The sequence below is a fragment of the Phyllostomus hastatus genome, unplaced genomic scaffold, assembly GCF_019186645.2.
Source record: "Phyllostomus hastatus isolate PE091 unplaced genomic scaffold, TTU_PhHast_1.1 phas_contig_148, whole genome shotgun sequence".
NCBI lineage: Eukaryota > Metazoa > Chordata > Mammalia > Chiroptera > Phyllostomidae > Phyllostomus > Phyllostomus hastatus.
The window spans coordinates 8,224,878-8,238,310 of record NW_025333607.1 but is presented as its reverse complement, the minus strand read 5'-3'; the positions used below and the strand labels follow the sequence as shown (position 1 = coordinate 8,238,310).

Below are 13,433 nucleotides of genomic sequence, written 5' to 3'. Positions count from 1 at the left end.
AGTGCCTTGCACGTCTGCTTGATCTCTGAGGCCAGCAAAAGGCAGTAGATGTCCATTGTCACAGCATCTCGGAGAGCCGACTATTATCTGCCTTGCTAGGCTGCTGGGGAAGAGTCCCCATGTGGAATATGCTGTGTACGTGCCACAGGTATAGAACCTAGAAGTCCCCAGGTCTGATCCTGGTTGAATCACTAGGTATAGTTTTCTATAGATGGAAGGTGGGGTGCCTTGAATTGTATACTGCAGGTATAATTTGCATGCATGATTTTATGTGGAGCTTGTTGACCAGAAAAACAGAATTGACTAGGTATCCCATCACTGAAAAGGATTTATTCAGGAAAAGGAAAGGATTGCAATCCATTCGTGATAGTGTACCCACACAGAACCAGAGGAAGATAGGGGAGGCGAACTTATAGAGGGGAAGAGGAAGTTGCAGGAGAGGCTGTTACAACCCCGAGCTCCGTGGTAGACACAGAATCTTCCCGGTGGGGCTGTCGAAATGACAAAGAGCACCGGACTCCTCCCATGAGCCCTAGCTGTTCCCAGATGCCGTCCCAAATCCTCACGTCCAGATTAAGGTCTCAGTCATCGATACCAAATGTAAATAGTAGCAGGACTTTAATATATTTCCTAACACCTTCCTTGAAAAGTCTGGGTAACACTCCTTTTGTACATTCTGGAGTTGTTGGGTTTGTGGCGTCCATAAGAAAGAAACCGTGTTGAAGGCCATCGGAATGATGCGGGTTTGTGTCTTTAACAGACTATCAGCCCGTGCTTACCGCACCGCCTTCTCTGCGGACTGTCCATGATCTTGCTTCTTATCTCTTCAACTGTCCTAGAAAATCCAATCTTCACCCAAATTTAAATCTTCCTTTTGTGTTATGGAAAGAAAGAGGACCATTCCTGTCTGTCATTCTGATCTGTTCCTTTAGATTGAAAATATTTTGATATAACGTGGCACTCAGGAGCCTCGACAGTGAAATTGTTCTCATTCTCTAGCTATATCTTTCATCCGCCCCCATTCTTTTCATCCTTGAATAGATTTGGAGATAGTGTCCTATTGTTATGTAATATCCAGTGCTATTTATGTGAGCCAGCGGAAGACTGAGAGTAAAACTGCTTTCCCTGTTATTATGGGGGTGCTTCTATAGCCTATGGGTTGGCAACTGTTTACATTGGTGCCCCCAGATGTCTGCCCTGTTTTTTCTGATGCAGTGAGCATGTGGGCAGTGGCTGGGTGGCGCTGAGGATGAGGCCCTGAAGGCCAACAGCCAAGTCTCAGGGAGGCGGGCAGAGAAGATTGTTGATCTCAAGTGCTGGTGGTGTCTCGCACCTTCTGCAGCCTGGGGTGGAGTCAGGAGGGAAGCGCAGGCTCCAGCTGTGGTGTGTGGGACGGGGAAGGCAGTGCCCTGGGCCACTCCTCCTACAGCCGAAGGAGAATTCTATTTGCCCATGCAAAGGGTCCATAGATAATCTTTTAAACATAGGGAAAGAGAGTAAATGACGGGAAATGTTACCAATTGAAGAATCTGGAACAAGAGTCTATGGAGTCCTGAGACACATCCTTGCAATTTTTTTCTATGGGTTTGTGATCAGATCAAAGCAAAAAGGTGAGAAGGTGCACACGCACACGCGGAGATGGCGGAGCAGAGACAAACGGGTTCCTTCTGCCAGTATTCTCACAGGACCAGCGAGATTTCGTAGGGAGCATTTATTATGTGGGATTTTTTTCCTGTTCATTTGCCTTTCCCCAGATACACAAATTGTATTTTTTTAAAGCAATGCTGTGTTCTCTTATCTGTTTCCAAAGAACTTTCTCTTTCTTGAGAAAATGATAAAATTAAAATTTCAAACCATCTAAGTGAATAAGAACAAAATAAACCTCTCAGACCCAGAAGGTCCTAGAAAAAATTCCCCCCACTCTGCTGGTGCCCTCTCAACCATCATTGATGTGCCTCCACACAAGCAAAAACTGGCTTTTCCTGAACAGTTTATGTTTCATTATCGGAGACTCCAACGTAAAGACATTTGTCATTACGTATTTTCAAAAGTCAGCGGTTAACCCTCTGAGGAGTAAAAGCTTGAAATGAGGATATATTATTAGTCTAGAGCCTGATCTGATGGATCTGAAGAATTTTAAACTGCGCTGAGTTCTGTGCTCCTGCCTGCACCTCCACCATATAGTTCGTCCCCAGAATGTACTTATTTATTTATTAAATATGACATCTGGCCTTAAATTCCTAAAGTTTGTTTATTTGTTGTTTTTCTTTCATTCGGTGTCACGTAACGTGTTTGTTTTTAGTGATCAGCTTCCTCCAATCCTGGTAAACTGACATCTGAAAATATGGGGAGAAAGACCCAATCCCTTGCTATGTGACTGTTATTCTTACGTCAGCTTACACTGCTGGCAATGGCAGCGGCTGGTGGGTGCTTCACGTACTCTCTGACAGCTGTCTGCTGTCAGCCATTGACACTTATCAACCAATGGACTGATTATATTCCGAGGTAAAAAATATTTGAGTGAAATTGTTATGTGCCAGAAATGTTTCCTTTACACCTAACTGAGGAACTAGAGCATTTGTTTGATGTTAAGGGAATGTATAATGGTAATGGCAGGTGACGCCCAGTTGGCCAGGAGGCTGTTACACGCACCAGTGTTCTCAGGTGTGCGTGCATACCACACACGCCAGAAACAGTAAATAAAACCATTTTGTATTTTTTATGAGGGCTCAGGAAGAACTGTTATGTAAAACCTCTACTTCCTCTCATTTACTTATTAACTTAGTACACATTCATTAAATACCTACTAGGTACGAGGAAATTTTAGTTTCGGGCACAAATATTTAAAAAGATAGCCAAGGTTCCTATATGTGCGGAGCTTACCTTTCCGTGGTCAAAAGTTGGAATACACGAACAGATATATAAGAACATTCCAGGTGGGGGGAAGTTCCATGATAAAAACAAAAACAAGGTGATTGGGTTGGGAGGGACTGGGAACTATTTGAGGCCAAGCCATCAAGTAGGGACTCTCCGAGGCCCCGAAGGCCAGGGGCTAAGCGAACGTACCTGAGGGAAGGAAGGGGAGCTGCTGGTGCAGAGGAGAGAGCCTGGCACAGACGAGAAGCAGAGAGAAGGCCAGTGAGGTTGCGGTGACGTGGGCAAGGAGGTACCAAGTGGGGATGGAAAGGTGGGCAGAGGCTGCTTATGTAGCACCTTGTAGAACACGGCAAAGGGCTTGCCTTTAGCCTAAGTGGGGTGACAAGCGTATTGAAGTGTGGAGAGTGATGATATGGCTGTCGTTCTAAAAGAGCACTCTGGCTGCTGCTGGGCAGAGAGTAACTTGGGGACAACGTGGGCAAAGCAAGAAAGGGACAATGGGGACACATCCAAAGGACATTAGCAGCTGGGACCTGAGTGGTAGCAGTGAGGAGGGAGAGAAGCAGATAAAGTTGGGATGTGTTGGAAGGTCAAGTTCATAAGATTTGCTGAGGCAGGAAGTGGGGGAAGGAGAGGAGTCAATGATGACGCCCAGGCCGTGCTTGACTGTCCGGATGGGGGTGACGGCATTTCCTGTGAAAGGAGTACATTTCTCTCACTGGGGGAGGTGCAGCCTCGGAATGCGGCCCCCTCACTCCCCTTAGTTAGCTTCCTTCCCACCTCTCATGACACGGAATGCATCTCCAATTCCCCTGTTGTATGTGATCCCTGTTTAAACTGGAATTTCACGTAAATGTTTGATGTCATCTACCCTAGTTCTCCTTAATTAGCTAGGATAATATTTATGTCCTGGTAAGTTTCCCAAAGGATATAATGAGAACTTGCCTACACGTCATTTATCACAGTTTTTATTCTTCCTACCTCCCGTATCCAAAAATCTCATTCTATTGAGAACTCAGCCAAGAAATAATCTCTGAAGTCTAAAGCAAAGTACATGTCAAAACTCCCACACTCTAACTCCTGTGCTTCGGTTGGTCCCTTTGCTAAAATGTGAGACACTGTGTTAAAGGAGTATTTGTCTGTTTTCCTGACTGCTGGCAGAACTCAAATGACAAATGATGGGGCCGTGCTAGAGGCAAGGACGTGGAGAGCAGCAAAAGTGACAGCTGATAGGAAGAAGGCACAGGCAGTCTAAAAATGACATAAAATAACATAAAAGCTCAGAAAAACACTAAGAGCTAGGACCATCTAGCTAGGACACTGCTGTCTGTCTTAAGTGAGGCAAAAATACGTGTAGTTCCCAATAATGACCGTGAATCAACAAGAAAAGTTTGTATTGCTGTGGAAATAATTTTGTAAGAATTCAGGCATGTTTTTCCAAATGGTGAATATAAAGTTTTGGTTCTTAGTGATAAATAGGTAATCTAGAAAATACCAATACCTTTATGGGAACCCTCTTTTCTGACACCACTAGATAAGTACTGTACTTGTACTTTTCTGCTTTTGGAAATCAAGCTTAATGCAACAGAGCATGTCTTTGGATTGCATCTTCTTTGGAGAGGTCTTGCTAAGCTCAGGTGTGTGTTACAGGCAGCCTTTCCCTGTGTGTCTGGTCTGTGAACGGGAGGAAACCTGCTTTCCATTTGAGAACATCTGACGTAGCAGCCTCCTATGTACTTTGTAATTCCAGGCTATTGAATTCAGGGCTGCTGTTGTAACTCAAAAGTAATTCCAATAGATTAATGACTTCCATGAACTTACCTGTCATATGTAGCTGTCTCATTGCTATCCATCGTAACAATTATTTTTTAATATACTGTGAGTTATTTATACTATCATGAATTGTATTTGGTTCTGTTCACCCTTACAACATACCATTGAATTACCTGTGCTAAAACAATAGTAACGTCTGCAAAATTGAAAATTGTTTTCACCTGTTCAGTAACTGATCCTTGACTGTGCTTTGGCTGTAAACTCTTACACTGAGGAAATCTTCTTTGCTCTCAGAGAGCTGGGCTAGCTTTCATTCCTTCATTCCCATATTCAACAAACACGTAAGAGTTAAAGTCAAAAAATGTAAGGCATCTGATGGTAACCAAGCCTGTGGACCAGGACACCCCCAATTCTGTGTTACTCTTCAGCCTCCCACGATTGAGATTGAGGAGGAATGACAAGGTAATGTGAATCAAAGGCCACTCCGCTGAGGGCTGTGAAAATGTCCTGGATGCCGGCCGATCCAGGACCTCCCGGGGCATGGCAAATCGGAGTGTGCGTGCAAAACCTAAGAATGGTCTTTTCATCTTTCAGTGAGAAATCTTTGCATGTCCTCAAGTTACAACCAGCATTTTGCAAGGAAAACAAATCATAGAAGGGGAAGGAGATCATTCACGCCTGTGAATGGCAGGCCAGGTGGCATAGACAAGAAGCGTTCGCGCACACCTGTCTCAGGTCCGTGTCCCTGCCTCAAGGATCTCATATCTTATTCGAGGAAAGCATGACAACTCAGCCTCGGCCAAGTGATTATTTTTAATACAAAGTACTTCTAGCTGGGAGGACTTGAAGTATGTTAAAGGTGAGCACGAAACATGAGCGATGTCAGACAGCACACAGAAGCTATGGGCCCACTTGCTCGTTAGAGTCCTCTCGGTAGCTTGTTGAGAACTCTGACAGTCTCTTTGTACTTATACCCTCGTGACACCGGCCTGCCTATTAAAAAGGAGTATCATGTCATGGCAGGTGAACAGAGAGTTCCTACATGTAGAATAGAAGTGATCTGAGTCCAGCCACAGCAGAAGAAGAATTAGGGAAGTGGAGCAGAGACTCTGAGGACCAGAAAGCCTGCTCTGCCAGGCTTTTGGTAATTGACCACCAGATCTTAATGTTGCACGCTCAGTTGGCATGCGTCACATTGCCAATGATGATGCGGAAGGATGGGCCAGCGACAGACAATTGTGCAGGCGTTTTGTCGGAAGTTTTCTGAGTCATGAATCTTGATAGCGGCTGCCCAAAGAGCTGCGTTCCAGTTGGAGAGCTCAGGAAGTACTAAAGTCGGTCCCTGTCTTCGTCTACGTTTATTTCTCTCTCAGGCTTGCTCATTTCACCAGTTCAGTAACTGACTGATTTTCCTTCTTTGGGTGCTAATTTTTTACACTGGGGAAATCTTCATTGCCATCAAGGAGCTGGTCTAGATTTCATTTATATTTTCCCACATTCAGCAAACACCTTAAGAGTTAAAGCTAAACATTTTAAGGCATGTAGTGGTCAACAAACCCATGGACCAGGAATCCCCAACTTCTGTGTTTGCCAATAACTCCTTGTTATTGCCTGGACAATAACTGGACAATAACTAGAAGCTGTCGCTGACTTCTCTTTCATGGATTGTGCCTTTGGTGTGGTATCTAAAAAGTCATCCCCAAACTGAAAGATCACCTAGATTTTCTCCTATGTTATCCTCTAAGACTTTTGTATTACAACATTTTACATTTAGTTCTATGATCCATTTTGTTATTTTTTGTGTGTGAAGGGCATACTGAGTTTTTAAAAATACACAGCAAGTGTATTTTTAATACACAAGTCACTTCCCTCCAGTGATTTTTCACTCACGTTTCCGATGAAACCAAAGTCCTGACCCTGGTCTACCATTTCTACCTAATCCCTTCCCACAGCTCCAGGCTGTGTGGTGCATTTCCTTCCCCTCTGCCACCTGAGCCTTCCCTCTGCCCCTTGAGATTCCCAACTCATTCATAGCCTGCATCAGAGAGTGGTTACGTAATCAAGATCGGGTGGCCAAGTAGCTGGCAAAGACGACTGAGTAGGAATCAAATGACTCCATAGTATAGAAGAGGGTAGATGGAGGGGATTTCAGGGCAGTCGCCTCACACGACCTCCTTCAGAGTGTGTGTGTGTGTGTGTGTGTGTGTGTGTAGCGCTTAGTCGGTGGTGGGTCAGCAGGACTCCCAAGGCCCAGAGGCTAAATCAGCTGGCAAGTGCTCAGGAACAGAGACCTTGGATTGGACCTTTAACAAATCCCGAGGTTGAACACTTTAAAATCTATAATCACTTTATACGAGGGTAAGGAATCTCTTTAACTGAGGTAGAATTCATCGCCAGGTGACTTTGGAAAACATGCACCGTATTACAAAAGAAAAAATCTTTTCCAGGAATTGAATTGTATTGAACCAATAATTATGTTTGTGCAAAACCTTCATTTTCCCAGAATCGTGTCTTTTTAAAATATTCCTAGGGACACGCATGTGTCTCACTATCAGCCCTGTTTGCCACCTCATTCCCACACCTCCATCTGGCCGTCACTGAGAACACTGTTTTGCCCCGTTACACGTCAGCGACAGTGGCTGATCGTAAAGAGGGTGACTCTCCAGGTGTGACTCTCAGCGCCGCCCCTCACGGAAGAGTCCCCGTTGTCCCACATTACCCCGGGCACGGCAAACAAAAATGTGCTAGTCCGCCAGAGGAAATGAATGGCATTTAAATTCCTCTATATAAAGTGCCAATAATAACATCAACAACTCCCTCATGTGTTTGCAGCTCATTAAGACAAACACTACTTCCACGAACACTGTGGCAGTCATATGTCTCAATACTATGCACCTTTTTGCTTCTTCAGGAGTGGATTCCAAGTCACTGAATTCTCCCTTTTAGTAAATAGTATTATAGTAATATTACGATGCAGCTTAATGCTGTTGAAAATAAATTCACTCCTAAATCACTAGAAACAAGATGCTTCTTTTCTAGGCCAATGTAAATGCCACTTACTTTATTATTTCTTAAATCCAATACTCTGTACTTATATCTGGCAAGTAGTACATATTTGAGCATTTTATTAAGTGCCTACTTGGCTATGGGAATGTTATTTATATCTTATTGGAAAGATATGTTTATCAGTGCAGAAAACAGATTTATGCAGAACATTCCATGGGGGTCTGGTGCCAGCTAGTCATACTTAATATACACGCTTCACAAAGATAACTGCCTCTTTCCATAACGACGTGATCTCATTGAGGTCAAAAGTGCTTGAAAACAAATTATTGTAAAAATGTCTGCCTGCTGTGCTGGAGCGAGCCGGCAGGACGTGTGTGAGAACACACGGTGAAGGGGCCAGTCCGCTGTGTCGAGCCCCGCCCAACCCTTGCCCCCGCCCCTCGCTCCTCCCCCCTCCGCCCCGCCCCCCCCAAGGAGATTCCCGTCTGTCCTCTTGGTCAGAGCAGGAGGTTACCGAAGTGTGGATCGGGGCTTCGTTTCCGTATCTCTATTTTTCACAAAATCTGACAAGTCAATGCAGACATAAATATTTCCTGAATACATAAACATATCAAAAGAGGATTGTCAGATTTCATTCACCACAGTGCCTGCTTTCTGAAAGCACTTCTTTCATGGGTTATGAACACTAGGTCGTGACCTTAACTATTCAGAAATACAGTAGACAACCTTGGGCATCTGAGCTTTTCAATCTTCAGGAATCCCCTATTTGAGTGATAGATCGGGGGTCCGTTGAACCATGACCTGTCACATAGGGCTCTTAAAAGCATACGAAAGCTGGCAGGCAGGCCACTGAGACAGGCCTCCCAGGTCCAGCGTATTATTTAAATGACTTAGCCATTAGCAGCAAATTTTGAACTGGCAGGTTTCATTTGCCTGGGATGGGAGCAGAGTTATGGAGCATTATCTCAGGTTTCAATCTCTAATAATGTTTACTTTTAGAATCAATGCTTTCTTATTAATTTGCCCTTTAAGGATGTTAATAATAAGTGGTTTAAACAGAATGCTAGATCTCTGCTAATGGCCATAACCTTGAACTTGGAGGTTGAAAATTCTCATTTTCTCTGGGGAAATTAGATATGTGTATAGAAGAGCAGAAAAAAATTTCTTTCCATTTCATGCTTTCAGTGGTTGGCATAATTTTTGGAGCCATTTGTCAATGAGCCCGCCTGGTCTGAAGGAAGATTGATTTAGAATTACAGCTTATTACAGAAGGAGCTTTCAAGTTCAATTAGTTCCTAGTCCTCAGATGTATGAGGAAAATTCACTTTCTGTAGTTTGCATCATTAGTCCGTATTCCTCAGATGCCCATGGGCTTCGAGGTGTGCGCTCTGCACGATGCAGTCATATAAATCGTCTGTCAGGGAACTGAGTCGCTTTTGGATAAATGATCACACTCAGATTTCTTCCCACCTTCCCTACTGCTCTGCGAGATTGTTTTGGGATAGGAGTTTGGGGTGTAAAGCTTTTGTTTTTATGTGATCTTGTGCAGTGGCAGCTCAGGGCTAAGCATCCACTGGGCGGCTCCTGGCTCCTTGCTGATTTCTGCTTTGGACAGGACGGTACAGCTTGTCCCCAGACTGCTGCCCCTGTGTGGGCAGCAGGGGTGTTGCCCCGTCCTCTGGCACTCAGCTGCTGGCGTGTGCTCGCGTGTGTTCAGACATCTGCTCCCAGCATAAAATCCTTGCCCACCGCGGCCTTTGTCCCACTCTCGGCTCCCATCCACCCCCTACTCCTATCAGAAGCTGTATCCCCCATGACAGAGGCATGCAACAAACTGTGCATCCTCGCCTGCTGCACATGAGCTTTGGGAGAGACGATCTCAGGCTCCTCTCTCTTGCCAACACCTGCCCGACTGGAACAACTTGTGTCAGATATGATGGCCTATGGGCCATCCTCCAGGTGTGAATGGGACCAGCTGTCCCATGGCCCCATTCACAGCCTCCCTCTTACCTGTGGGCGTTTCTATCACCCCCTCCACTGCCCTGGGGGTTTCTTCCTCAGAGGGGAACAATGGGACACCTGCTACTCTACCTCTTACTTGTATTTCTCCTTTTCTCCAGGTCAGGAGAGGGCATGCCTTCCCTTTTCGGTATCTTATGTCCTCATTTTTCCCACCCCTTAGCACAGAGAAGAAAAGCTCCATGATCTACCTTGCCACGCTTGGCTCTGGATATATTGATAAGAGCTTAAAGAATGTCAATGCCTCCTCTCACTAATGGACTCAGACTTAGGGGAAAGGCTGCAAGGGAATGGAAATTGAATAGGAAATGAAAACACGTTGCTTTAATATTTTCAAAGCATTATCTCTGTTCCATCGCGATCGATGGTTGTGAATCCTGGCTGGTTATTAAAATCGCTGCAGGTCTTTTACAAAATACCATTGCTAGGCCCCCACAGAAAAATTAAATCAGAACATGGGATATGGATCCATCCGATGCTGGGAGAGTTTAAGTAAATTGCTCGGTGTCAATCAGCAAATACGCCCCACTGCGCTGGGAGCTCTCCCTTCCTCCCCCACTGCTGAGCACACTGTTGTGCTGAACCAGTTATTGATATTTCTGTTCCTACCTAGGTATGCAAACCAAATCTATAATGCAGTTCGTGTTTTAGTGCAGTGTGTGTGAGTGTGTGTGGCATATATATTTCACATGTAGTTTATGTAGGAAACAAGTCGAGAACAATTTCCCATGCACCTCTTCATTGTGTACAGCAGTGCGGTGCGGTTGTCGCCGTGGCTGTGCCACCGGGACATCTGTGCGGCTTGCAGCGGATGTCACCACACTCACACAGGCGCAGCCCACACATTTCTCTGTCCTCCTTCTCCAGGGGCTTCACTGAGGATGGCACCTAAAGGTCACACAAGGAGGAAAAGAGGGCAACGTATCTCATTACCGGCCACTGGGGGTAGAAGTGGCCGTGGCCACGTGGGGGGACCTGTCAGTGACTATTGTCACAGCCTTCCCTCAGGTTCCGCAGAGCCAGGCACAGACGCGCTGATCAAAAACTTCCCAGTCACAGGTCGCTCTGTCTCTCCTTGTTTTCCATTTCCAGCCTGGATGCGTGAACACCACTGAAGTGGACATCAAGAAGTCGTCCCGGATGAGAAATCCACACAAGACACGGAAGGTAAAATCACTGGTTATTGTGCTGATCGCAGTAAGGAGCTTCGAGGATGTCAGTCGCCAAAGTCTCCGCTCCCACCTCGCAGGGTACCTGCGGGTGTCTCCGCTGCTCTTTCTTGTTGCTTGGCTGAGAGTTAATCTTGGCATCGCCGCCTGTGTCTCTGCCGGCCCCTCTCCCCGGAGGAAATAGCCCCTCCCCAAAGCAGGCAGGTGCCTGTGCCAGGACCGGGGGTGAGGTGCTGGGGACCCTTCTCTCCCTCAGCGGGAAGAGTCCTCGGCAAGGAAAGACATCTTTTTCAGAGTCCAGGGACTGTCTGAGAGAAAGTGGGACTGATGGGGGAGGGGCATTTTTAGAAAAAAGTCTGAGGGAGAAAGGGACGTTATAAAGATTCATAACTACAGAAACTGTATGAGGAAGACCCCCGTCTGACATCAGAATTCTGTGACGACCTAAAACAATGACTGTGTGGTGTCTGTATGTGACAGAATACATACAAAAAAACAATTCTCCAAAGTTTAAGACTTTAAATAATCTTTTGAAAACACATAGCAGTAATACCTACGTATTTTTTTTAAAGTAACGCACACAGAGAAGGCATTTTTCCTCATTCCATTCAAGAAGAAAAAGGTTGATGCACATAAGCATTTCTGGCCTGGACCGCTCCCTCTGAAGACCGGGTCCAAGGACGGTGCCCCTACATTAAAGCGCTCCACAAGTTCAAGGCCTTCTTTTCAGTGGTTTTTTTCCTTATGTAGCCATAGCATTTTCCAGGGCCTGTGCCCCTGAAGTAAGCACACAACATTTTTTTGGTAGTCTTATTTGTTGTTGTCTTTTTCTTCTCTCCCTAGAAACACATGCCTCAGACACAAGGGCCTCATGTGGTTCAAGTTCCTTTTCTGTCTTATAAGGCAATCGGCCTTGATGTGAGGATATAGAAGCCACGGGAGAATTGCCACAAAAACCACCCAGACGCAGCACTCAAAAGCTCTTGTCCCTGAGACCCTCTGAGGGACGGAGGCAGAGTGGGACCCAAGCAGGCCTGTGGGTGCCCTGCCCCTGTGGACGGCCTCACCTGGGTCCTTTCATCCTCGGCTCACTGTCCGTTTTGAGGGCCCCAGGGACTCACTTTATGGAACGAGATTCAAGATGCAAGCAGCTCCCCAAAAGTGCACAAAGCCACCTCTCACCCCTTTCTTGGGAGAGAAAAGGGATGGATTAATGAGATAGAACTTAAAGATACTCATGTCATCATGTATGCTGCTTTTCAACACAATAATCAATATCGATACTTTACCAAAGCATCACATAGCATCATTCTTTTTTAATTTTATTTTTCAGTTACAGTTTGCATTCAATATTAGTTTGCTTTAGTTTCAGGTAGACAGCAGAGTGGTTAGACAATCATACACATTACAAAGTCCCCCCCCCCCCATATTTCCAGGACCCACCTGACACCGTACAGATTATTGCGATATTATTGACTGTATTCCATACTCTGTCCTTCACATCCCTGTGACTTTGAAAGTTTGAAAAGCAATAGCTGACGGTGTTGCTCTGTGCACTGCCCATCAGCCCTCGTTTAATGATGGGAAAGCATGAGGCCTCCCAGGTGAAATAGGCAAACACATGGCATCGTTGAGCGGCATTTGCCTGGGTTGCAGCTCACTTCCCGTGACTCCACAATGCCGGAGCTGCAGGGCCTGACTGCGGCAGAGCTGTGTGGCGCTAGAATTACCGGAGCAAGACTGACGTTCCCAGGGATGCCACAGCCATCGCATGTGCGCCGTCACTTTTAACAGCTGGAGAAGACGATGTTCTCACCTCTTGACACTTATAGCTTCCCCCAGTCAGAAATGTTGAATTTGCTAGAATCTTCACAATGTGATTTCACTCTAAGCCACAAGCTGGTTTGTTGTTTTCATCCTTTTTATTGAATTTATGGAGGTGACACTGGTGAGAATTATCACCACTGCTACTTCAGCTCATATTTGGCTCAGAACTGGAACGATCCATTCAGGCGACAGATTGAATAGGTCTCTGCTTTAAGTCCCCTGGCAACTTTCATTTTGTGGGTGGGACTCACACAGTTTTTAGGTGTCCTCATCCGTCCTCCTCATCAAAGACAAAGTTCTTGCAGGCCACCCCCAAATTTTATCACCCCTCCCCCTGTTCTCTCCCTATAGTCAGTTATTCTATTGAAGTTAATAATTTAACTACTTTTGTTTTCAGATCTGTGCATCTCTTTTATATTCATACTATATTTGTGGTAGCAAGGCCATTTGAATTTTGATAAGAAGCTTAATCAAATATGTATCAAAGTTACCTAACTGAATATGTAACACAAAATTACCTTTTAGAAAAACCTGTGACTGCACATATTTTGTCCTAACATATTTCTTTTTTAATTTAATATAGTCTGTCTATGGTTTACAAAATGATATTAGAAGTCACAGCCCTACCCACACACCCACGCCAGAAACTAAACCTCCAACAGAAGACGAGTTGCAACAGCAGGTGGGTCAACCTCTAAAACGGCCTGTTACTGATGCACGGAGTAGTAGCTATGAAAGCCAGATGGGGAATGTTAATAGCAG

The 13,433-nt window shown here is 45.3% G+C and overlaps 1 protein-coding gene across 4 annotated transcripts in view; it reads left to right on the top strand.

Annotated features, from left to right (window-relative positions):
- RGS7 (regulator of G protein signaling 7) overlaps positions 1-13,433 on the top strand; it is a 304,285-nt gene that overhangs the window by 266,509 nt on the left and 24,343 nt on the right. For all 4 annotated transcript variants that reach the window (XM_045860385.1, XM_045860383.1, XM_045860368.1 and 1 more), the window contains 2 exons: positions 10,768-10,842; positions 13,255-13,353. In XM_045860385.1, coding sequence (XP_045716341.1) covers positions 10,768-10,842; positions 13,255-13,353 — 174 coding nt within the window. The remainder of the gene's footprint in view (positions 1-10,767; positions 10,843-13,254; positions 13,354-13,433) is intronic.